We start from the raw sequence: 26,844 nt of genomic DNA, 5'->3' as shown, positions 1-26,844 counted from the left end.
TCGGTTACTCTCTCTGCCTGCTGAGGGAAGCTGACCGGCGACAAGTTTCCTCTGCTCACCGAGCAGCTCGGCTAGTAAAAAAAAGCCTGGGACATAACATAATTGTTAAAGAGACAGAAAGATGAGTTGAAAAATGGCTATGGAGGTCATGCCTATGGGATGAAATGGCCAGAAAAAACTGGTAAAGCGAAAAACTTTGTAATGAAGTTACTTTTTCTTTTAAACTCATTTATTGTTGCGACGGTACTGTCACCTTCAAAACGGTACGAGGCAGGAAGACAATGTTTGTTTGTACTTTATGTGAGCATGTTTAATCACAATTAGGCATGTACATTGATTTGCTTTGACTCTATAGACAAACCCAACGCCAAAAGCGGACTTAAATCTAGTCCTTGAGAGAAAAAAGTGATAAAAATAGTGTTTTTATTGCGTTGGATACATTTGGTTCTATCAAAGGCCAATAAAAGAACGATGAAAATTTCGTAAAAACAGGCAGGCGCTATCTCTATTCGTTTCTGAGAAATATGTGCGGAAACATGAACTGAAATACATTGGAAGTCTATGGCTTACCCCGTCCCCTTAACGGCACACCTAGGTTTGCTTTAACGTAAAGTGTGAGATCAGATGCATTATTTAAGTAAAATGTAAATAGCAGGAGCGTGCTCTCAGTCTTGTGTCTCTTTATATGCCCGCGCCTTACTTCCACAATAATTTTTTGAGAAACATTTTTTGCTGTGGCTGCTTTATAATGCACTTTCTTCACTTCCAACATTTGCATAATATTCCTGGACCGAAAGCTGTATAAAAGTTATTCTCAGTAGCGTATTGGTTTAAAGGTGACCATCGGCCTTGTCACAGTGTTCTACGGTGGAAGAAATTGCGCAGGAAAAAAAAAAACACAATATGGCGCAAAAGCTAAAGAAAACTAATATACAGACATGGTATTTTGTTTACAAAGGATATGTGCATTTTCATACGATCCAGATGTGCTTGATGCACCGCCTATAGAGTCAGCACCGCGTGTATTCCCCGTTCATCATCGTCGGCTACTCTACGGAAACTGCGCACTGCCGCTCCAGTTATCTGCTATGGACATACTCCTCGCCACTTGATGTCGCCTCCTTACTAGCTCGCTGCACAGCCAGTGCAGGCCACGCTGCATCCCTATCTTTTGCGACGAGCACGGCGCTTTGAGTGCGTGCCCAGCACCATACGTTACCGTTCGCTGTCTCGCATATGCCTACATAATGACCCAAACGAGTAACGAGCTAATCCCCGCACTCGTAGTTTGAATAAGTAGCGGTGCCATCCTTCTCCGCCTCTGCGCAAGGTGACTTAATTTCATCGAAGCCTGAGATCAGGAAGAGGAAAGGATGCCCGGTAATCAACGAAGCAGTGAAAAGAAGGATACCGATACGCGAGCAGACATGAATAGTTTCTTCTCACGCTCTTCCGTACCCCTCTCCGGAAACCCCGGCGCTCGCCCTCCAGTATGTATAAGAGGACATCGGCGCTACCGCATGCCGAGCAGTGTACCTTCAATCGTCGCACGGTGAACACAGACAACCATGACTGGAGTGAGTGTGCGCCAATTTCCTATGGCTTGCTCCGTTCTTTGCGCGCTTGATTGTAGGTTCTTCGCTATCTTAATACCTAGCTCTTCGAATCGCGTCTACGCAAGAAAAGGATATTTTTACGAGCAGTGAAGTGGTGCGGAGGGTCTTACAAGGATAAATGCTGACCGGCTTGCTTTTGGCCAATGTGCCAGGGAATGTTGCGTGACACTGATAGCCTGGGCAAAACGGAACTTATTGGTGGTGCCTACTTTCCTATTCAAACAATCGGCTCGCGGACCTAGCGTAGAATCGTACTACGCGTGGCAGGGGAACAGGAGCACTAAAGCACCCGTCGTCACTGTTCTGCGCCAGACTGCTCGCGCATTTGGAGGTTTTATTGCTCGCATACGCCTATTTGTACCGCCCGAAAACCTTGAAAGAGATATACGAAGCGTGGCTTTGATAATTCTGCAATATACTTCGCCGTCCTTGTCAGAGCGAGAGACTGTAAAGCAAGGCCAGACCTGAAGCGAAGCGGTGTCCTATCAGGCGCAGCAAAGCTCCTGCCCTAAATGGTTCTAGGACGATGCAGCGTCGACGCGTGGCCATAAAAACGTTCTGGTTATTCGCTTATCGGAGTTTAAACGTAGTGCACGGTTGAAATGAGAAAACAAACGATTCCGTGCCAAGTTTTATTCTGAGAAGAAGGGAAAGTGAAAGCCGCAGCACCAAGTCCGAAATCCCGAAATAAGTTGGACGGGCCAACTGCGAAAGGCTTTCGATAATGCGCTGCCCTTTGGCAGTTTGCTTCCGGCCGCGAGAATTGATATGAGCTACTGGCGACGGCCGCAGAATATTTTGCGGCAAGCGTGCTTTTTTCAAGAAGAGCTCACGTCAACGTATGGTATAATTTGGAGACAGGCAAAGACATCGTGGGCTTCCAAGAGTACTTCTTTTATGGCATCGATGAGAGATTTCTAAGCCAGGACGGTCATATGGCTTTGATAAAGGCTAAAGCGTGTTGTAGTTGGCCGATGAAGGAGAAAGTGAAGCTAAGGAGGCTGTTTAACAATTTATAGTTTCCTTCCCGATAATATGGAATGTTGGACTAGTTGGAGGCTATTCATGATGGAGCCTGTTCAGCGCGTGTCCTGTGGTTTCGTTGTCGCTCCGCCTCTTTTAGTTTGTTCCCACGTATTTTCTTCCCGATATTGAGGATAATGGCGCGTATGCGCTTTTATTATAGGGCATCAAGGACTGTGTACAGTGTTAAATGTTTTAGCATTCATAACCTTGATATTGCAGTGAAATGATTCTTTGTATTGCTTAAATAAGCAAAACACAAGGACCACTATCTTAACAAACACAAGGCACGAAAACAAAAAGATATCAGAGAGTTGAAGCAACCGCACTCGCATCAACCATAGACTGTTATGATTTTTCCCTGCTTCGTCAAAAGCTGAACAAAATCTCTAATCGTAACAGGAGGGTTTAATTTCTAAAAAATCTGGCAATGAGCGAGTCTTTTTTCATCATAAATTTCTCGAATTTTCCCGTAGAGGAAAACCAATCGGAGCGATTTAGGTTTTACTTTAAAGTTTTATGACTCCGAGAGGGAGGTAGTGGCCGCACCGCCTCTTTAAAATAGAGCTGTGCTTGTTTATAAAGCCAGCTCGTATTATCAACACTCTCCCCGAGGAAAAAGCATTTGCAATCTATTTACGTCTCGTTAATATGTAAACTCGAAGCCCGGACAATGTACAGGGTGAACATACAAAAACGCCATTTCGGCTGAAAGTACCTCGACTGCCTAAACCATGTATTTCTCCGCCTGTAATTGGAGTGCAGGGCACCAGCGAAAGGCAGCAGAGATTCCGAAAAAGCCTGAATGATACACTATGTTCTCGTAGTTTCATGATTTACACCGCCAAAGTGTCTGGCCAACACATGAATGGCTGTGAAGAGATCGCTCTCAGCAGTTTATGCTCCCATTGATAGCCGACACAATACAGATGCGTCCTAGCCGACCATATATAGAATGTGGACAATCGTAGTAGGAGACATTTCATCATGTCATGAGATGTCATCACATGTTTCACTGACCGTTGGGTGCTCCAGGCTGCACAAAATTGTTTTAAGGTTAATGGCTACTAGGGTTATCAACTTAGAGCGAAATAGAATTTGTGTAATTTTCACTTCACTGCCGACAGTTATAGAATAGAAGCAAATTTAACTCATAAGTGCTTTTTACATTATTCTCTTCACGATTCGCTTTATGAATAGTTTTGCTAGGGGACCAAAATATCCATATTAACACGTCACGAATGTGCGCCCATGTGCATGATAAAGTACTTTATCATTCCCTGTGTTTTACCGGCATTGCAGCTGCACGCCTGCCTCCTGCTTGCCCTGGTCTCCAGCGCCGCCGCCGGCTACGTCCGCGGCTCCCTGCTTAGGAACGCTGCCCTGGGATACGGCTATGGAGGCTACGCCAGCGGTGCTGGAGGCTACGGTGGTTACGCTCTCGGTCACGGCTACGGCTTTTCTGGCCAAGGCGTTGGCTATTCCGGTCTCACCGGCTACGGCCTCGGCTACGGTGGTCTCAGCTACGGTGGTCTCGGCTATGGCTACGGTGGTCTAGGCTACGGCTACAGGTCTCTCGGACGCGCCTACGCTGCTGCTCCGGCCGTGACCCGTACTGTGTCCTCCTACCACGCTGCTCCAGCCGTCGCCTCTTACGGCGTCGGTCTCGCTCACGCTGCTCCAGCCGTCGCCTCCTACGGCGTCGGCCTCGCCCATGCTCCAGCCGTCGCCTCCTACGGCGTCGGTCTTGCTCACGCTGCTCCAGCCGTCGCCTCCTATGGTGTCGGCCTCGCTCACGCTGCTCCAGCTGTCGCTTCCTACGGCGTCGCCCACGCCCCTGCTGTCGCCACCACCGTTCACGCTGCTCCAGCCGTCGCCTCCTACGGAGTTGGCCTTGCTCATGCCCCAGCCGTCGCCTCCTACGGAGTTGGCCTCGCTCACGCCCCAGCCGTCGCCTCCTACGGCGTCGGTCTTGCTCATGCTGCTCCAGCTGTCGCCTCCTACGGCGTCTCCCATTCTTCCCCTGTCTACGGCTATGGCGTCGGCTCTCTTGGCTACGGCGCTGGCAGCTACGGATACGGTTATGGCCTCGGCAGCTATGGCCTCAACTACGGCTACGGTCTCGGAACTCCCCTGCACTACTCTGGCCTGCTCCACAGGAAGAAGTGTAAGTACCTCCGGAGGACGAATGCTTGCCACCACTTCCTGCTAATGTTATATTTTAGTGCTGGATTATGTGCTTCGTTTAAGGAGCTAGCGGTGCAGCAATGCACTTCTGTTTTCGTTTAAATGTATGTAAGTTTGGATGTCCACTTTCTATTCTGAAACAAAATAATCTGTAAGCACCGCTGCATTTTTCTTTTGCAACACGGTCTTCAGGGGCTTGCATGTAACAGTAGACGCCATATGCAAGAAACTCGAAGCTATGTCGGCTCCTAAAACAGAAGTCTTTAAGCAGTCGCTAGTAGAAACAGAGGGGTGGTTTTACTAAACAAAATCTTAATACTTCTTCACCCTTGCTACAATGCCCTCATGCATTCCTGCTGCATCTTTTAGTTTGCCATTGCTAAGTAACCATGATATCTAAAGACGACATGCGCCCTTGCATAATATCATTTATTGCTTCTGAGAAATGTCGCTGCGTTTTAAAACATGAATCTGTGAGGTTAGTAAGTGAGGCCATGCATTATTATGAATTTGGTTACTATGAAATATGTTCGCGTTTTATCGTGAAAAGCTTTTGCAATTCTCGAAGCAAATTTCTCTCTATACCCGCCCTATTTACGTGCCATCATTGTTTTTTTTTATTACAGAAATTATTCACCCCAGAAGAAGCGGCATGATTGCAGTTTCAACGTTTCTATGGAATTACCATTCCTTTGTGCCAATGATTGTTTTGAAGTACTAAATAAAATATTCAAAACGTCTGAAAAACTTTTCGCGGTTCAAAACGTGGATTGATGAAGGTTTTGTTCAGCCTTTTCATTCCCTGAATAATGTAGTGAGTGGCCATTCATGCACGGTATCACGTGCAAAGCTGCTACCGCGATCAGCGCAGTAAATAAAAAATTGTAGCGGATGTTACCATTACAGAAAACGAAAAGTCAGTCCATACGCTCTAGGCCTGAAACTACAACTTAGCTCATGGTTCTTCAAAGGCTCGGTGGCCGGGACCATCACCCGGTCTATAGCAATGCACATAGGTGATGCAAACCAGGTATTGATCAGTGATGAAAGCTTTGCAAATTCGTGCAGATTTTTGGTAAACAACAGTGCGGTGGACAACGCGAACATAAAGGTAAGAAGGATAGGACCAGCGCAGACTTCAACTCGGCTTTATTACGAGAAAATCAGAATACATACATGAAGACGGGACGCTAATAAACTAAAGACAAAAGCCGGCATTCAAAGAGCCCAGGCATATCTTGGAAACGTGCTCAGCCTAGCATGGACACGTGCTCCTATATTGGACATGGGACACAGCCTAACATCGACACATGCATAGCTTCGATGGCTAGGCAGTTTGAATGAAGGTGGTTGTTGTTTTTCACAAATGAAGCTCAATTAAAGTCAGCGTTTTCTCTGTCCTTTGTATCTTCAGATACGTGCTGTCCACCGCGCTGTCGTCTACATTGAACTAGACAAATTCAGACTATCTGCGGGGGTCATTTTCTCACACGCCCGTGACATCTTTGAGCAGCCTGAGAAGATGGAATGTGTGTCTGGGCATCGTCGTGTTCTCTGAAGGTTCACGAAGGAATGCGCGGTAGGGTGGCTATATTTTAAATTCTTAGAGAACGCTGGCTTCTTGGGACATTGTTAGAAGTAATCTTTCTTTACTTAAACTATGTGACATTTCGGAGCAATTACCCCCATTAATAATGTCAGACTCACCTCGCCAGCAGCTTAACAGCACCACGCCTACCACCACACCACCGCATGTGCTGGGTAGAATTGGATCCACAGGCCATCTAGCTGAACGCGCAAGTTCCTTTGCGAGAAGATACAGCGCCTTGTAACAGAGGTAAGAACTTGGCTACCTCGTTGAATCAAAAGGAACAACGGAGCATAGGTGACACCAGAGGAGAAAACACGAAATAATTGTTTTGAGGACAAATACAGCAACAAAACAGGGGTGTGAAAGTTGCGTCGTTGACGGATTACCATCTAAAAGAAGCACATTCTCTCAGGTGACGGGTTAATTGTTGGGCAAACATTGCTCCCAGCATCCTGGAAAATCAAACTGACAAGGCGTCTTACTCCTTTTGAGAATGGAAGGCCAGCAGTGATACGATCTATGTTTTTACAGCGCACACACCGGGAGTCTTGATTTAGCATGCCAATGTTTAGTTTATACAACATTATTTTAATATTATCAGCACGACCACGTTTACTACAATAACCAGCATTTCTCGGAAATCTTTGCAGTTCTCTCACCGGTGGTAAAAAGTACTGCTCTAATACCACTAGTGTAAAAACCGCAAGCAACCATGCGTGAACAAATTTCCTAACTTTATCATGCCTGCTCACTACCTGTCATCTCCTGCTGCATTTGTCTCACTATAGTATCGAATTTTCTACTCTGAGGTACCATCTATTGTATTTTATTCGCGTTAGAGGTTCCCCCCGCCAAAAGTACACATTCACCTTTCGAATTCTAGCAGGAGATCATTAGCTTGAGCTTGCTTTCTGATGCACACTCATCTCTGTCTCTCTGTCTTAACGTTGTCCCTATCCTTTTTCTTTTCGCAGCCCGACGCATCTGCTCAATTTCCCTAATTTTTACTTATCCGCTGAGCAGTATCAGCACATCTCTTCCTATGCTTCCATCTATCCGCTGTTTTTGCAACTATCCGGCACACTTGCGCAAGCTCGATGCCTTGCTATACTTAGTTTAGGAGTTTGCGTCCTAACATTCACCTAACCCTCTCATCATCCCTGGTTAGGCCTCAGGCCATCAATGGCAATAAAAACTCTTGAATGATAGAATGATTTAATGAATGAATGTATTTATTTATTTACAATACTGCTGGTCTCAATATGAGACAGTAGTAGGTGGCCAATGAGTACAATATAAAGTTCGAAACAATAAAGAGAAATTACAAGCCTTCAACAGAAAGCTAACTTTGGCAATAAATGCTAGATAACTACTAGTAGGAAGGTTACCAAAGAATAGCTTAAAAGTTCAGTAAAGTAGAAAAAAGAGAACAAGTAGAGCAGCAGTCGTTCTTGCTAGCAAGCATGCTAGTATTCGTAGTATTGAAAGGTAGGAAAAAAATCTGGCAGATTGTAGGTCTGTGAGCACTTTACTGATTTTTGTTAGATTCTAATCTTTAGGTGAAGGAAAATAGTGAGTCCGCACTGGGAATCGATGGATCGAGTTGATTCCATTCGCTAATGGCTAAATGAAAGAAGGAATCCTTGCGAGCGTTGTTTCGATATGAGTATTTAGACAGCGTATGCGCATGCTTGCGCCCGGATTGCCGCGAATGAATGAAATAATCGCGCATAGTACATGATATAAACAGAACACTAAAAAAGTTTGGTGTATGGTCTCTGCCACAAGTAACCAGGCAAGAAGGTACGTTTCTCAGCATTGATGTGGAGCACCTCTGGCGTTACTTTAAGATTTGATTCTTTGTAAGGTATGAAGAACCTTTGTCCTCAGCTTCCGAGACCGTGTGGTTCTTATGGCTGCAATGAGGGCTCCTCTACACGGCTGCAAAGCAAATTCCGTTTCCTGGTTACGTTTTGCAAAGACAGTAAAGTGAAAGCATTTTGTAGATAGGAACACATACGTTCAAAACTCGAAGTCTTATGTGGCAGAGCCAAGTCCACTTCTTAAAAAAGTGGATGCCTTTAGCGGCACTAAAAATGAATCATATATAACGTCACTAAGCAAAAGGGACCCCACAACAGTTTTCTTTTTTTTTTGACGCTAAAACTTAAAAGTTTATTATACTACACACGACACATACGACGATCAGACAAGCGCAAGCGCTTGCATAGTAGTCGTCTTCTTCATTTGCTGTAGATTCGCGCTCATCTTATTTTCATACACTGAGTGTCTTCTAGAAGCACTTGCAAGCATTTTTACGACAGTAAAGAGAGGCTGAATATATACTCGTTTCTTGACCCGCACGTTAGCCAATGCCAGATCTCATCTAGTCAGCAAGGCATGGGGCGCCTTAACATACCCTCGAAGCGAACCGATCGGAAGAACGGTGCTGGGTGCTTATTTGATATCTTCAGCTTAAAACCACCTTATCAATGAAGACCGGTATTGTGTGCCAGTTGTGTGAAGGTCAAATGTTATGTTTGTGGCGCTCCCGCCCGCGCCACCGCCCACTTCGTCGCCTTCTACTCAGTGACAATATTTTGCCGGTTTGAATGTGAATGGCTTCTTGTGATTACAGGGGATTTCCGTAAATGCCGCCTACATCGACTTTAATCACCTAACGTATGCGCGCTGAAGAGGAATTCGCAGAGGCGCCTGCGTGCCTCAAGTTGTCTGCAACGTAATTCTATCTTACCTAGACCTCTTCTTTACACTTGGAGCCGTCCGTATAGTGCACGCATTTCGATACATGGGTCTCTTGTGCTTTTATAGGACAGCGGTTTCAGCTCAAGCTCACTTTTCACATTCATTCCGTCGCTATATATGGAATGGAACGATATTCATTTGCTTAACAGCCTAGCAGTGCTAACAAGCTCATATTTTTAAATATCATTGTGTAATTCGTACGTGAAATGCAGGGCAGCGCATACCTTCTTGGCCGACGATGAGATTCTTCGAGAAAGAAATAGAAGGAACTTCGGAGCGAACATGCTAGTGCTGAAGCACTAAAAGAGACGTTAGACTCAAGACATTTCAAGCTGGTTATAAAGATTATTGTGCTCTGCGGTATTTTGCGAGTACAAAGCGTTTTCAATAGTTGTATTCAAAAATAACCACTAGTATCAACATGCAAATTGGGATGTTACTTGACAGTGTATTTCCTAATAACTTTAGAGAGTGGGTGGCCGACAAAATTTTTAAATAACGAATAGGAAACAAGAGTTTAAAGAATCATTCAAGAAAGAATGACCTGTCGTCATAAAATTTACTCCTGACGCTACGAAAGTAGCGGTGATAGGTGCAAGGAAGCACGAAGTTGCACTAGAAACCTTATACGCCCATGCAACATTTATGTGAACGTAAAAAAAGTACAGAAGAGGCAAAGAATGTGAAATTGCACATGGTAAAAGGTTCATTGAATGCAAAAAAGAGATCATACATTAGATTGTAATATCGTGCAGGACGCCATATATTGAGAACTGAGAGCGGTGTATTAACACTATAGGCAATAAGAATACCGAATAAATGCAGCAAAATTCTATACCCTGAAAATTTAGCTGTGCACTGTAAGGTGCAAATGAAAATGCAAGGCATTGTTCGATAAAACAGAGACCCTAGGGCGTGAACGAAAGAGAGGAGAAACGGAAATCATGGATGCGTTTTTGAGTGCAGCAGCAGATTAAGGAAAGTGTGTTCACGAGAGGCGAGATAGAAATAATCGCACTAGAGCGGCGAGAATATGCGCAATGTGAAGCTGATCGCAGGAATGCCTGGCATTCATTTTTATTGTAAAATACTCTATGTATAAAAATGTTTCATCTAAGCATGATAAACAGCTTAATGTTTGTGCCTCTGACGTGGTTCGTTCTGTCCATTTCATGAACAACCAACAGACCCAAGTGTTAGCCTCATTATCTCGCAGCATGCATAAAGTTTCTAAATTTGCTTTCTTTTCGTTTTTCTCCACCGAGACTTCCAACATACTTTCCTCCTTGATTAGTACTCTCCATACTATATCTATAACGGTCTCTTACGCTCCTGTTATTCATTGTTTTTGAAAGTTCTGGCAGTTCTACCTTACGTGTGATATTCACGACTTTCATGATGATTTGTTCATAATATATGACCGCTTTTTTCCTGAATACCTTGCAGATATCGTCTTTCGTTACCCTCAATTTTGATATGTGGTACAGCCAATGATTATGATAGCAAACTTTCATCTACCGGCTCCACGTTTTCTCGTCCTCTTCGGCTAATTTTGAAATATATTTTAAATGACAGCTTCATCGAACTCTCTCTTTTATATTCTCGTAAAATTTGCCTATTTATTTCTTCGTAACAGCTTTTTGCCCTCAATAGAAGCACATCGTGGGGAGAGTTTCATTTTTAGTTTCCTGGTCGGGATTTCCCATTTCGAACCCATTAATTTCGTTTCCACGGTAAAGGGAGGTTGGTCAAATGGTTTTTTATAATCACAAAGTGAACGAAGGAAGGGAAAACGCCAGGGTACTTGCAAGCACCCTGGGGTTTTCACCTTCCTTGTTCACTTTGTCACTATTAATTTCGTCTCCTCTTAAAATTCAAAACTTCAGCGAAAGCATTTAAACTGCGTCTTCTGAGGCAGCAAAGAACCGCATACCACCTGTCTTTCGCAACAGCAACTGCATTACAAGTGCTTTTTGTATCATCCACAGAGCGTGCATAATTCAAACTTCTAGCGGCTGCCTGTCGTTCTTTCAACACCCTGGTTCGTAAAGAACCCGCACCCCCGAACTGGTCGCTGACATCGTGTGTACACATTCGAACAGCCGAGCCGCAGGAAGTTTCAGTGCGCGCCAGGAGAGGCACCATTCCGCGATTCTTTTTTCAGCAGTTTCTTCAGTATTTATTTCTTTATACAAAATACCCTTAGAAGCTCTCAAGGCTGAGGTTAATACATGGGGGGAGGGGCGTAACGGCAATTTATGAGAAATAGAAAATAAACCAGAAATAAACGAGGAAAACATACGAAAAGAAATTATAGAACATTGGAATAAAGTACTCGTTAGTAATAATTCATCATTCAAGCGAAAACGAAAAACAAAAGAAAAAAAATTGAGAAATTGAATACAGCAGCAGACAGTGAAAAATTATTCTCTGCTGTACAACCTATACAACTTCATTGAAACCACAGCATTAAAATGAAACAATGTGAGTGATCATCAATAAAAATACAAGGCAAAAAGACCCAATGCATTGATATGAAATAATGAACGCAAGAAGTTAAGCGATTGTAATGGTAAGCATTAGTTTGTAAAATTTATCCGGATCAGAGGCAGTCGCGACAGGGAAGGCAGAGCTTTCCAAACAGATATAGTGCGTGGTAAGAAGGAATGGGCTTAGATAAATGTATGACATCACAAGCGCTTAATTTTAAAAGGATGATTGCGTCGGTCAAAAATGGATGAAGGCGAACAAAAGAAGTCGTTATGAAGTGCTGAGTGAGGACACAGTTTACGAAAAAGTCATAAAGGTGCAACTTTACGGCTGATATATAATTCATGAACACCTGCGCGTTCTTCAAGGCTGTGATGCTGGTATGACGTGAATAATCATTGAAAATTAAACAAACTGCGCGATTCTGCAATGATTCGATGTTCTTTATTAATTATGATTGATGAGGGTCCCAAGTAGCTGAAGCATGTCCAATTTTAGGCCTAATTAGCGTAGTATAAGCATGTACGTGTTCGAAGGTGGGAAGTAGCATGCTTTAAGTGGTGGTGGTGGTAGTGGTTTTTTTATTAAAATAAAAGTAAAAAGTAAGGAAAAGATTTTTGCTAGCCCCGGCATCTGCCATCCATACTGAAGCACCTGAGCTGGGGCAGAGGAAATAAAAGATAGCAGGCAGAATAGAGAAATTAAATGGAGGAGGTGAGGGGACAAAAAGAGAGGATAGGGGGAGAAGTAATATATACAAACTATTTACACAATAAGAAATGTGTAGGTTGCGCGCGTGATTAGTTCATTTTAGAGGAATTAAAACACACGGGCAAAGCACTGTGTTGGCTACAACTGGAGTGGGGCGTCCAGTTATTAATCGTTCAAGGTAGAACTTGCGGAGTGTGCGGTCACTGCGTGTAACTATCTAATGGAGAACATACGGGACGTCAAGCCCGTGTGTTTGAGGAATGCACAGAGGCTCACCAAAGTTCGCTCACGAGTGCGCGCCCTGCCCTATGGCCACAATAGCGTCTTGATGGAGTCCGGTAGTATGCCCTGCGCCCTATAGGTCACAAGCATATCGCGACGAGCATCGGCGAACGCGGCACAGTGAAGGAGCAGGTGTTCTAGTGTTGCCGCTGCACCGCATCCGTCACACACATCACTCGTCGCGATTCTGTGACGCTCCCGTCGTTCCCCGGGCCACACGCAGCCAATGCGCGCGCGGAGTATCATTACACGTTGTGATCGTGTAAGTGCGCAACAGCCGGTGATACTGTCGATGCGCTCACCTCCTGCGATGCGTGGGTCGGGGTGCTGCTTTCTGAGATGGTCGTGGATGGCCACACACAAGTCCTCCAGCGCAAGGGGCAGATCGCTGGCAGGTAGTTGGTGTGCAGCGGTCGCGAGGTTGTCAGCTTCTTCGTTGCCGGCGATGCCGCAGTGACCGGGCACCCACTGTGCACGCACGGCACATCCTCTCTGCGCGAGGCACTCGATGCGCGAGCGAATTCCCGCACTAGTCGGGTACCGCGGCCGTTACATTGCAGGCGGCTGAGGGCGGCGCGAGAGTCGCACAACAGAGCACTCCTGAGCGGCAGAGGGCCGAGGGGGAGCAGCAGGTCCAGCCCGAGCCGGATCCCCATCAACTCCGCCGTGGTGGAGGAGGCCAGGAAGGTTGCGTGTTGCTGGCTGTGCAGTCGCAGGGCGGGGATGGTAGCCGCCGCTGCAAGCCAGCCGCCGTCGCGGGCCACTGAGCCGTCGGTGTACACGATGAGATGGTCCTGGAGCTCCTCGTGTATGACGGCTCTGGCCAGCTGCTGCACAGCACAGAGGAGTGTGCTCCCCTTTCCCGCAATGCCGACGATCTCTCGCTGTACCTCCGAGTTTTAAGTTGTGTTTTAAGAGACCTAATGATCGATTAGCGGATGCAATAATAAGGTTAGCATGGTGGTTCCAGGTTAGGTCTGAATGAAGGTGAAGACCGAGGTACTTGTACGTGGTTACCAACTTGGAGGAAAATATCGGTAAATTGAATTATGATGCGTTTTTCTATTGCATTTTTTCTTTCTCACTTATTTCTAGTGTGTGCCCACGTTTTTCATTAATACGTTCTGTCGCTTGCTAGAACTTAAGTACTTTACCAAAAATGCATTCTTTTTGGGCTTTTCACGAGATTAGTGCGAATCATAACACTACCGCTGCGTTCGGAAAGGACACAAGGGCCAAGGGGGCGGAAGAACACCGGCGTTCTTCTCGAGGCGTTCTTGAACGACGCTGCTTTTTATGATACTCTGGTTTTCGCTTTGGATGCTTCCACAAGACTATTAACCCAGGCGGCATCTTGTGGAGGTGCTGGGTTTGCTTTTAATGAATCGAATCCACCTACAAGCTATGCCTCCCCATACAAAAATGATCTATGGCCGGCTATGGGTAGTGGACCCAAAAAGCTATAAACCTTTCCTATGGACATCTATAGCCGTAGTTTCAGGCTGATATATTTTTGTTTGAACAGCTACGAACAGGTCTATGGTTAAGAAGCTGTAGCTCTAGTGGCATAGATTTTTCAATATCTGGCAATAAGCCCCGCTTTGGGTGCGTAAAGGTGCTTATAAAAGCCCTGGACGAACTCTTAAAGTAGAGAGACTAGTTAATCGGGACAGCATCAGATTCCAAACCTTGTCTCCTGAGTTTAGACCGATCCCTGGCCTAAATTCAACGAGGATCGCAGGCATTGTGACAATGAATCTATCGGTATTAGCAGCGCCAGTCTGCACCACCTATGCGATCCATCACGTTTCCACATACTACCCCCATGAGGATACTGAGTTCCGGCTCGACCAATTTGATCCGGCAGCAATCTTCAATGCCTGGAGCGCTCATTCGAAAAATGCACCATGTTTACTTCGCACTAGAAGATTGATCAGGAATCATCATCATCATCATCATCATCATCATCATCATCATCATCATCATCATCAGACTTACTACACCCACTGCAGGGCAAAGACCGATCCCATGTCTCTCCAATTAACCCTATCCTTTGCCAGCTGCATCCACCCTTGGCCTGCAAACTTCTTAAACTCATCCGCCCACCTAACCTTCTGCCGCCCCCTGCTACGCTTACTTTCTCTTGGAATCCACTCCGTTACCCTTAAGGACCAGCGGTTATCTTGCCTTCGCATTACATGCCCTGCCCACGCCCATTTATTTCTCTTGATTTCGACTAGGATGTCATTAACCCGTGTTTGTTCCCTCACCCACTCTGCCCGCTTCCGATCTCTTAACGTTACACCTATCATTTTTCTTTCCATGGCTCGCTGCGTTGTCCTTAACTTAAGCTGAACTCTTTTCGTTAGCCTCCACGTTTCTGCCCCGTAGGTGAGTACCGGTAAGATTATGCTGTTGTACACTTTCCTCTTGAGGGAAATTGGTAAACTGCCACTCATGATCTGCGAGAATTTGCCATATGCGCTCCACCCCATTCTTATCCTTCTAGTTATCTCCCTCTCATGATCCGGATCAGCTGTCACTACCTGCCCTAAGTAGACGTATTCCGTCACAATTTCTAGGCTCTCACTGCCAATTGTGAACTGTTGTTCCCTTGCTGTTGAACATTACCTTGGTTTTCTGCATGTTAATTTTTAGACCCATCGATCTGCTCTGCCTGTGTAACTCATTGATCATGATTTGCAGTTCACCTCCTGAGTGACTCAGCAAGGCAATGTCATCAGCAAATGGCAGATTATTTAGGTATTCTTCATTTATTCTTATTCCCAACTATTCCCAATTCAGGCCTCTAAATACCTCCTGTAAACATGCGGTGAACAGCATTGGCGAGATCGTGTCTCCTTGCCTGACGCCCTTCCTTATTGGAATTTTATTGCTGACTTTATGGAGGACTATAGTAGCTGTGCAGTTGCTACTTATATCTTCCAGTATTTTGACATAAGGCTCTTCTACTCCTTGATTACGCAATGCCTGTATGACTGCTGAGGTTTCCACTGAGTCGAATGCTTTCTCGTAATCAATGAAAGCTATGTATAGAGGTTGGTTATATTCTGCGCATTTCTCTATCACCTGATTGATAGTGTGAATATGATCTATTGTGGAATATATTTTACGAAAGCCTGCCTGATCATTTGGTTGATTAAAGTCTAACGTTGCCCTGACTCTATTAGCGATTACCTTAGTAAATACTTTGTAGGCAACGGATAGCAAGCTGATCGGCCTGTAATTTTTCAAGTCTTTGGCGTCTCCCTTCTTAAGAATTAAGATAATGTTGGCATTCTTCCAAGCTTCTGGTACAGTCGAGGTCATAAGGCTTTGCGTATATAGTGTGGCTAGTTTTTCTAGCACGATGTCCCCTCCATCCTCAGGAATATAGATCAGGAATATAGAAGGACAATGTCGAAACCAGACTGAGTACTTTGGCCCACATTCAAGGCGGAAAAGCTGCGGGCGTTCACGAGCACATTTTGGAAAGAACAAGTCTGACTACTTCTACAGAGCCGCATACAGCATCCAAATGAGAGCGCGACGGTATACGTTGAAGGCATGACGCGAAAAGGCAAAGCAGCACCAAGAACAAAGACGACTCAATAAATACAAACACAAGCATTAATGAAAGAAGTAGCCCAAATTGCAACTCTTCTTTAGATGAAACGACTTTTCCGTCGCACTGACCCAAGTTTATAAGTATAATCGGAGGGCAACAGAGTAAGTTTTTTTTTATGGCAGGTGTTCAACAGCTTCTCACTGAACTAATTCGAACTCGACGCGTGAGTTTAGGCTGACTTGTTTAAGGAACCAACCTGCATTGAAATTCTCCGTACATGCGCTCCAATATTTCCAGCCATCGCACCTACCTCGGGCGCCTCGTCCACGTCCACTTGCGCAGAGATGCTGCTACCCATACTCCATGCATTTACTTTCTACAAAGTGTACACGTTTTATTTAAGTTTGGCTCACGTTAGTCAGGAAACTGCGCAGCGGCTCTTGTAAAATGTGAAATCAAGCCCATGTGAAGGAGGAGCCCTGCAGTGTCTACCGCTTTTAGCGTAGTCATACGAAGTACACGTTTCAAGTATTTGTCGTAGCGCCTCCGACAGCAATACAGGCGATAACATCGCTAACAAGCTTTCTTAAGCGTGGACACATCTCCAAGAAAATTTCTAACTCTCAATGATACATGCAATTCTGGCAGCACCAGCTGGCTGCGCAAGCTTGTGCTAGACACTCGCGACAGCTTAGGGAGGACCTGCTCGCCTATTTGGATCCAGGATATTCCTTAGGCCGTAAAGAGTGCTCAAGGCTGAGAGCAGACGTCACAACACGTGGGCATGTACGCGGCATTGAGCGCGTGAGATTCATGGTTCATGGCCACCTGCATTGGGCCGGCATATCCGCTCTAAAGAAGCAGGAACATTCGAGACTGCACTGGTAGAAGGTCATACAAATAGCACTCACGACGAGTTCCGAGAGGACTTGTCAAATACGCTGGGTATATTGCGCCCCTAACACAGATTGCGGTATTGGGTCGTAGTGCGCTTTTTTTTCTTCTGGAATCCAATCGACAGCAAGTTGTTGGACGCTGCTAGTTATCTGCCAATTTTCTTCTCGGCTACACCGAGATATTTTTCGCAATATACCCGGTGCTTACTTCGGAGGTAGTTATTATTTTTCAGTTAAGTAGTGATGCACCAGGAAACAAAGTGAACACGCGTTTATACAGCTAACATTTGTACGTAATGGTCGCCATAACGAGGAGTGGTTTACATACTTAACCTGTCTGCCTGATGATCATCATGCGTTCTTTGAAAGGTGACACTGTAGCGTCATTTCAGTGTTAAATCCGGCTATCTAAAGCAGTTTGTTTTCACAATATGTTTTGCTCAGGTAGGCAAATCGAGAAATATTACAGAAAAAGAAAATCTTGGAAGTTTTAAGGATTTTGGCCCAATGTTCAGAGTAATCCCACAAGGTATGTAATAAGGGAGTAATTACTTATTAGCATCCACCCAAGCGCAGCGATACAGCTACAAATGAAATCTGCATAGCTTTCCGGGGATCGAACCCGGGACCATGTCTTCACCGGAACAGTGGCTCTAGCAACGGTGCTTACCGGTACCGCTAGAATGCGCAAGGGTAAAAGCGAATTGGTCAGTAACCCGAAGTGGGAAAGGCGTTAATTCAATATGTAGGGGAATCCCCGATTGTGGAGTACATTTGTAATAAGGGAGTAATAAGTCATTGGCATACTTCCAAGCGCATCTAAATGGCCACAAAGGGAAGCTATACACGGTTTTGTGGAACGTTTTTTGCTTGGGTAAAAGTGCGATTTAGCCCCAGAGAGTTTTTAGTTAGAACGAAAGCTGGCACGTCCCCTGTACTGGCGCCATGTCAAACACTGCGCGGAATGCTTCGCTAGCCGAGCTGCCCTATCATAACCAGCGACACAGGCGTCGTCTGCACTAACCTTTTCTCAATCGCTGCGTGACACGGGTCGCCTGCACGGGCGCAAACATTTTCAAACGCCGCGTTAATGATACCGGAAGCGCTTTGGGGCGAGTATCATCATCAGCATGCACGTTTGTTTCCGGATAACAAAACCGCGTATACAGCCTCCACAGAAACTTCGCAGTTGAATAAAAATTCTTCCTGGTTCGGGGTTCCATTCGGGGTTCCATTCTGGGACCAGCGCTTCACATGAGCAGTTCCAATACCAACTGAGCTAACGGGACGGCTAGCATATGGTAGGGTGAGAGCAAACTCATCTATAACTCGAATTGGGAGCAGTGTTGGTCAAATGTGTAGCGGAATCTCTTATTGTGCAGTGGATTTGTAATAATGGGGTAATTACACATTGGCATCCACCCAAGAGAAATCCATACAGCTTCAAAAGAAATTTCGCAGTTAAAGAAAAATACCTCTTTACTCGGGGCTAAATGTTTTCAAACATTTTAGAGGTTTTCAGGCATTTTCTAAGAGCATCTTTTAAATCTCATATTTGCAGTTATTATATGAATGGGTGTGAAAGCATTATCATGCTATGCGATAGAAATTAAGTTGGGGTAAATCTGGCAATAGTTAAAGAAGGAGCTATTGCTGCACTAACATATCGTAAAAGGCACTGCTAGACGGTGACATGGAGAAAACTTTCCAGCAGCTTATATATGAAAATATTAATTGTCAATTACCCACATCATAAAGGTATGAATAACCTGCAGTCAAACGTAGCTGGGCCAATAGCAGGTGACCAGGAATTCTACTACAGGGGGGAGAAAACAAGAGATTTGTAAAGTCGATAATTTTGCTCGCGGCTGACTTAAAGAGGTCAGAAATGCGTCGCGTTTTCAATCCGCCGGAGTACCTAAGAGACACCGAGGTGAGGGGGTTCTGTGCCGATTTATGCAAGGTCATCTCCAGTTCTTTAACCTACACTGATATCACACTCTAACGGAGCGGTCTGCTCCAAAGCAGCGTGAGCAAGAATCGGCAATGCCTGCCGTTATCAGTAGAGGTACTGTGCATCCCCTGCTTGGCTGGAACGGATGCGAACGTTGCACAACACGCGGCCAACATACATTCGGCATGAGTCAGTCTCTGCCAAGGACTTGGTTCCTTCTGTGTGCGCCGGTTCCCGGCGGCGCTTGTTGACCTGGCACGCACCCCGCTTAGAGAAAGCCGTAGACGTGGGCAGAACGCTGTTATTTCTGGGCGGACTTCACCACCTGCCGAGCGGTGTGATAGCTTATGCACATAGTAGGAAACGTGGCTGCCATAAATTATAAATTAGATTGTTGTTGTCGATCCATTCATTCTTGCCTACATGCATGCTTACATGCCCCGATGTACAGACGAACGAATGTATGTACGTACCGTCTTTGCCAGAAGCACCAAGGTGACGGGATTTGCTTCTCAGCCGTATGGTGTAGCCCTTATTGCACCCCTAGACTAAAATGTGCACAAAGGCGAGGGCGTTTTGTCCTTATCTTATACAGTCCAGTCAATGCAAAGTTGTCCATAGAACGTCCTGAGCATTCCTCAGACAATACAATAGGACATCCTGAGCTAGCTAGTGCTCCTGGTCTTCACGCCGCCCAAACAGGATTCATTTCTCCGTCCAGAGAAGGTAATCAGCATGCCCCGAGAGAGAACTTTCAGGATCTTTTTTATATCATTCCGGGACTAACTCCGCAAGTTTTGCTTTCATGCTACGCTTCAATTTCAAGGAATACCTTGAGCTGTGCTTGTCATAATTGAGCACTGTGACAAAAAAGCATCTATAGTTGTTAGTTCTGTTTCTAGTGTACTGCAATCACGCTCACTTGGGTAGGAAAATGTCTCTGAAAGCGTTAGCTAAGGGCTCACTGATATACATCACTCTTAGTGAAAATTACTCGTTTGTGTCAATGCTGCCAGAAACTTTCAAGCTGTATGACAACGTACAGTACATACAAGGTAATGGCAGCGTTGTTTGCGTGGGTGTAAAAGACTTAAATATATTTGAATACAATGTTGTCTATTTTCACGTTAATAGAGGGCACAACTTTGGCTATAGACAAAAAGGTTAAAATTTTATAAGAAAGGAAGTTTTACAGGTTGAAAGACCATACAAAAACTTGAAGGGACACTTTTAAGCTCCATCTTAAGCGTCTAACGCGATAGCTTGCTTTTTCTCTTCTGCGGCCAGGGGTCCTCTTTCTTCCAATGTGTGTCAAGTAAAGGCACCTCACTTGCTCCACAAAGAGCCACCGAACTTCAGCACCAATAAATGAACACAAGAAAACAATATCGTATGCACTACATAGAGCTGACGAAGATTCAAAGACAATGTTAAATAACAAAACAGGCGTGGGACGAATGATTCAAAAAAAAAAAATCAGCAGTATGGCATCTCTGTGTATTTATATGTTTTGAAGTGATCACAGCTTGAATTCTGCTTGAGTGGTGTCAGCATGGCAATAGGCATAATATGAAGGCCGAAGCTCAAAGCTAACTGCCTTTCAAGCGTATGTGCCAACTGCCGTGCTGACGACACTCAAGCTACGCAACAACCAGCTCTGATACAACCAGTTTTTAAATTCTTCAGTTATGGCAGCAAACTATTGAAATAAAACTCCAAAGTGTACACAAATATACCTTTCAGTGAGGAGCAGCAGATCGTAACGGTGAAAAAAGACAAATAACTGAAAAAGAAGAATAATGCAATTTAGGATTCAAGCATGGATTCTGGAAAAAATTTAGCTACAACGCCTAAACACGACAGAGTAACCAACAAAAAAATTCAAAGAAAATGGAGTATTTACAGAAACCTTCATAGAGACACATATGATGCTTATTAACGAGCCACAGTACAAAAGAATGAAATGCATTGTGGCTATGTGGGGTTCATACTGACTACTCAAGGTCACAGTGCAATTACTAAGTCGTTCTTTGAATGCAGCAGCTAAAATGTATTAATCGGTGCTTTGTTGTTGTGACACAACTACACAAAAATGTATACTGCTGGGCTGGAAAACCAAAATGCACTTTAAAACTAGCGAAGACGCGGAAGAGCATGGATAAAACCTTTGTTCTTTATGACTGCCGGCGTTACATAGGTACAGCTTGCACCCCCCCCCCCAAAAAAAAAAAAAAGCAACTGAAAATTCCCGTTGTGAATTTAAGTACAAAAACCATGCTGCGCTACTAATTACACATTTGAACATTTCAGCACGCAGGCGGGCATGAATGACAGACCGTGCTTTAGTGTATCATTGGGTACTTCTGGTTGCAGCCAGCAATGCCGAGGATTTCGGGCTGCGTATCTTAGCAAAGGCTGCTCTGCTCTAGATGCAAAATGTGTTCGGCTGGTCGCATGCATGACTGTCTATTGCCAATTTTGGGCGGCAGCTAGCTCCCGCAAATGCATAGTATTGTTTTTTGCGTTTTATGTAATAATAATAATAATAATTGGTTTTTGGAGAAAGGAAATGGTGCAGTATCTGTCTCATATATCGTTGGACACCTGAACCGCGTCGTAAGGAAAGGGATAAAGAAGGCAGTGAAAGAAGAAAGGAAGAAAGAGGTGCCGTAGTGGAGGGTACCGGAATAATTTCGACCACCTGGGGATCTTTAACGCGCACTGACATCGCGCAGCACACGGGCGTCTTAGCGTTTTGCCTCCATAAAAACGCAGCCACCCCGGTCCGGTTCGAACACGTTTCATGTGCATGTTCCAGATATCTTGTTATGTTATTTTTGGGGACAAGTCGTGAAGCGTTATCCCGAAGACGTCCTCAACAGGTATGCCCTGGGTCAAGGGCGTTTGAACCATTCTTAGGATCCTTGAAGATGTTTGCTGTTTATTGGGAGATTTAAAGCTGAAGGGGTACACGGCTAAGAAACAAATCTCTTTGGTTAGTTTCTTTTGCAAAGACGGTACACTTTACGTACGTACGTGCCTATGTATGTAAGCATAAGATGCTTGTATGGACGGATTCGAAGAAATATAGCTCATGAAGCTGTACACACGTCTTTCACCTAACTGGCCCTCTTTACGCTTTCTACAAAAAGGCTTCACGCGCACTGATTGCAGCTAGGTGCACTTTTTAGAATCACGCAGTGCCTTCTAAGCTAGGCCCATGCCATCTGCCCCGAGAGTGCTTGTGAGCACGCTTGACAAAAATCTGTAAACACCTTCATGGTACCGTTCTGTAAAATTATGCTTCACTTCACGATTCAGACATCCATAGTCAATGGTAACCAAGGCTGGCCGTAATGCGGCAAACTCTTAGTGATTAAATGCCGACAGCAGGTGGATAGAAAATAAGAAAAGAATATTCGGAGCACTGCAACACCAGTGCCGTCATCGTGCTGCCATCTAGTGTGCGCAGTTAGAATTACGTCCTGCCACCTGCATATGTTGCTTGAAAATCAAGAACTATTCACATGAGGTGAAACCCTTCAGTAAAATAACGGATCAGAATGACGAAAGTATGATATGGGCGTCGGAGATCAGGTTGCCTTTCGCACTGGAAATCTTGGCGTAAGATCGGCGACATAGCGGTCACGTCGCGGTCCGTGCTCCAGACGATGGAGGCGTCCGCGTTGCGGCATTTTCATGAAGCTGAGATCACTTCCGCGATCCTCGATGAAGCAGTAGGGTACTTGTTGAGAGGGAAAGCTTGCTTGTGGCCCTTGTAGCCGAGTGAGTTGCAGAGCAAGCTCACAGATGGCGCTACTGCCTCTGCTAGCGGCTTTTATTCCCTTTTCGCGTATGGCGTAATCGCCGTTCGCTTTCACACGCCCTTTGGCTTTTTTTACGCGTAAGTTGTACGAATAATGCGTCACGGCTGCTTCTATCAGCGAGCTCTCTTGTGGTGTGCTTCGTCTGAATGCACATTTTCTCTGCCAGTTTTAATTTGTCATCGTTTACTGGTAAAGCTATCTACCCTACTAAGGAATACGTGATGTGTGGCCCATTCGGTGTACAATTAATCGGTGGCGCTAAAATCATGAATAGTATTTCCTTTTAGACACGCGCATTTTTTGCATAGCTCCGCCGTTGTTTTCTTGTCCTTGTCGCTGCTTTCATTTAGCCTGCGATTTGTGCAATTTCTTTTTTTTTTCTCGATTCTTCCCCACCCTGCTAAAATTCCCCCACTGTATTTCTGTATGAATAAACAGATGTTCTTCTTTCTCAAAAATGTGAAACCAACTAGCCCGGTAACATACATTACTGAGGTAAATATCCTTCTAAAAAGAAAACAATCCTATAATCAGAACAAAAACCCCCGCTGCTACGGGCCTATGTGCTTGTAGACACCTTTGAAAATGTATGCATTTTATGACGTCGGTAATAATGATGTATCGAGCGCCGACATTCCCATTCGTGGCACCTGCTTGCTGAAAACACATTATCGTTAGCATTGCGATCAACACCATCAGTCTCATCATTTATCTGACTACGTCCCCGACAGAGGCGATTGCACTGATCTCAAAGCAGCCTGCCCTACGCGATCCTGTGCCATCTTACCACACAACTTTTTCACATCTCAACTGGGTATAAACTCGTTGCGAGGATGACGAGACTGTAGTCCACGACTTATACGATTGTAGACGCAACTTTCTAAGCTTTTTTTCTTCGGAGCGTGTGGACCAGTTTTCACGAAGTCAGTGAGGGCACCTACATTTTAAATCACAGCTGGCAAGAATAGTATGGCCATTTCTTGCCTTAAAGAAAGAATCGGTTTTCAGAAATGGACAATGAAGGTCAACTTCGCGAAGTTTTATGGTGCGCCTAAAAATGCTGGAGGGTAACAATGCTGGATGTGAAGTCTGCTTTTCTTTACCGTTTTCTTCCTCACGCCTTTCAACTGAGCTCTCGTCGCACACTTACACTTACGCGTCCTGCTGCGTTGATGTCTCCTGACCCTTGTTTCGCAATGTACAGTAGAGCACGTCTCATGCCTCTCCATTTTTCCACGGAGATCTGTCCTCCTCTCACCAGCGTCCTCGTCAAGGTTAGGGTGCGGTGCTCCATTGCAGTTCCAAGCGCGTACGGCTTCTCATCATGCAGCCGCTGCGGCAGTTTACGGAGACGCGCGGAATAACAAAATCACAGAAAATTTGACCGTTTTGTTATTTTGTTCAACGTTGCTTGCGGCAGCCCACGTGTACACAGTATGAAGGAGCAGATTTTGCTATAAAAGGGCCCCCCAACTGAGCTCAGTCAGCAGTCAGCTCAGCAGCAGCTCGAAGCCACCATGGTAAGGAGCAATTCTTGGTATTCTTATTAGAAAAATACTCCAAGTGATTCAGATAGTCCGCTCGGCTTGAATATCCCCTGTCGCTTTTTACACGAAAATTCAGTACGCTTAACGCTTTAGCCACGCGCTCATAGCTTTGAGCAGGAGTGTATATAACATGAGTTATATCATTGCTGACACTTTTGAATCAGCATGTTTTTCTGAAATTTTACGCAGCAACAGGGCGAACAGAATGCACATGTGAGGATCCCTGCTCCTGCTGGGACAAAAGACGCGTAAATGGAGCGAGCGCTTTGTACCACAGCCAGATATTAGGCACCTTCCAGGGACCCACAGCTGCAGAAGTCGTACGAGGCAGATCATCAGCATTCATGGCAGGCCAACTGTGGTTTGCTTCGCCTGCAATTGTTGCTGAAATTATTGCCAAATTTTATTCCGGAGTTTCTCATGACCACAGAACTACAGTCATTTAATTTATGCGTGTAATTTTAAGCACATAATTGTCTTTATGCTTAAATATCACTTATCATTTATACTCCACTACAACCTACACCCACTAAGACTTGCAGTTAAATTAGTACTTGGCGCACATTAAAAGAAGACCAAATTTTTCTTTCTCCAGATCCGTGCTTGCGTCCTCCTGGCTCTTGCCACCAGCGCTCTCGCTGGCTACACCGGCTACGGCCTCGGCTACGGCCTTGGCTACGGTGGCTTCGGCTACGGAGGCCTCGGCTACGGAGGCCTCGGCTATGGCCTCGGCTACGGCCTTGGCTACGCTGGCTACGCTCCATCGGTGGCCACCGTTGCCCATGCCCCAGCAGTCACCACTGTCGCCCACGCTGCCCCAGCCGTCGCCGCTTACCACGCTGCCCCAGCTGTGACCACCGTCGCCCACGCTGCCCCTGCTGTGGCTAGCTATGCCGTCGCCCCAGCTGTGACTCGCGTTGCCGCCTACCACGCCGCCCCAGCTGTCGCCACCTATGCTGCTGCTCCAGCTGTCGCCACCGTCGCTCACGCTGCTCCAGTCGCCACCTACGCCGCTGCCCCAGTCGCCACCTACGCTGCTGCCCCAGCTGTCGCCACCGTCCATGCCGCCCCAGCTGTTGCCACCACCACCGTCCACCACGCCCCAGCTGTGGCCACCGTGGCCCACGCTGCCCCAGCTGTCGCTGCCTATCACGCCGCCCCAGTCTACGGCTACGGTGTTGGCACTCTCGGCTACGGTGTCGGCCACTACGGTTTCGGCCACGGTCTCCTCGGCTACGGCCTGAACTACGGCTATGGTCTCGGCTCTCCATTCCACTATGGCGCTCTTCTCCGCAAGAAGAAGTGTGAGTATATTCTTCGTTATTATGCTTTATATTCAAAGTCAGCGCCGGAAAGGCCCTTAACAGAGTTAGAAAAGCGGTAACTTACACTTGTATAACATGAAATGCTAATTTCATTTGTCTAGTTCGTGCACTTTTGCTGTGGTGGCATCTTTATTTAACTTTAAAAATCTCATCATCGAAAAAGGAAATGTTCTGCCTCGTGCCTTTATGTAGGTGCAATAATTGGCCGAGATTACTATACGTAAATGCTCAAGGTTTGCGAAAGAATTTACATGACTGCTCGCGCACTTATATGGCGTCTCTGTGTTATAGGTCTAACCGTTGTTTTTGCTTTTTTCCTTTTCCAGAAACTGTCCAAGCATAACTTATTTGAACCACAACAAGACAAGTCCTAGCAACCCATTCCTTTTAGGCGTTAGCCTCGAGGATGGCGCTGATGAGGAAATAAAATCAGTGTTTACGGCACTAAATCTCTGTGTCTATGTTTTTATGCGAACTACTGCTCTATTCTCATACGAACATTGTAAAATGTTTTTAAAGTTCTGCCACCCACATTGATTCATCTCGCCATGCTCCTCTCAGGCGTGTGTATAAAATGATGTAAATTTCTGTGGAGTATTTGACTCACAAGAGAAAGCATTTTAATATTTAAATTTGGCTCTTTACGATACAGAGGAATAAAGTTAGGGGCTAAATAATTTTAATATATTAGAGTTTGACCACCATTACGGAGGTCTGCAGCCATCGCTGTCGATAGCATTCGTGCCACGCCTTCAGCACCAGTTTTAATCCGCCTTTCGACAACGGTCGTCGCTAAGCCTTTGGCGAATGTATACGTTCCACTGTAATAGTCACCTAGCAGTTCTACGCTGTGTTTTTTTGCCAAAAGAGACTTCAGAAGAAGTCTATTATTCTAATCGCTACTACAAAAGCCGGTGCCCACGCCTTGTGGTGCCTTTAGCACCTTCGCATGAACGCCGCCGCTGTTAGTGGCGCAGCTGCACGAGTACCCGTAGGAAGCAGGGCCGATCTTAGATGCCTGCATGAATATAGTATCTAGCCCAAGGTGTCTGTTTGGCTAA

At 45.4% G+C, this 26,844-nt stretch overlaps 1 protein-coding gene across 1 annotated transcript; it reads left to right on the top strand.

Moving 5' to 3' along the window:
* The first annotated feature begins 1,419 nt into the window (after window positions 1–1,419).
* Window positions 1,420–26,126, top strand: LOC144119762 (uncharacterized). The gene is made up of 5 exons (XM_077652305.1): window positions 1,420–1,577; window positions 3,942–4,806; window positions 5,798–5,937; window positions 25,054–25,762; window positions 26,110–26,126. Coding segments are annotated over exons 1-5 (1,725 nt in total). The 5' UTR covers window positions 1,420–1,568; the 3' UTR covers window positions 26,112–26,126.
* Window positions 26,127–26,844: the final 718 nt, after the last annotated feature.

The sequence above is a fragment of the Amblyomma americanum genome, chromosome 2 (genome assembly GCF_052857255.1).
Source record: "Amblyomma americanum isolate KBUSLIRL-KWMA chromosome 2, ASM5285725v1, whole genome shotgun sequence".
NCBI classification, from domain to species: Eukaryota; Metazoa; Arthropoda; class Arachnida; order Ixodida; family Ixodidae; genus Amblyomma; species Amblyomma americanum.
The sequence above is the reverse complement of the archived record's forward strand: the minus strand, read 5'-3'. Positions and strand labels throughout refer to the sequence as shown.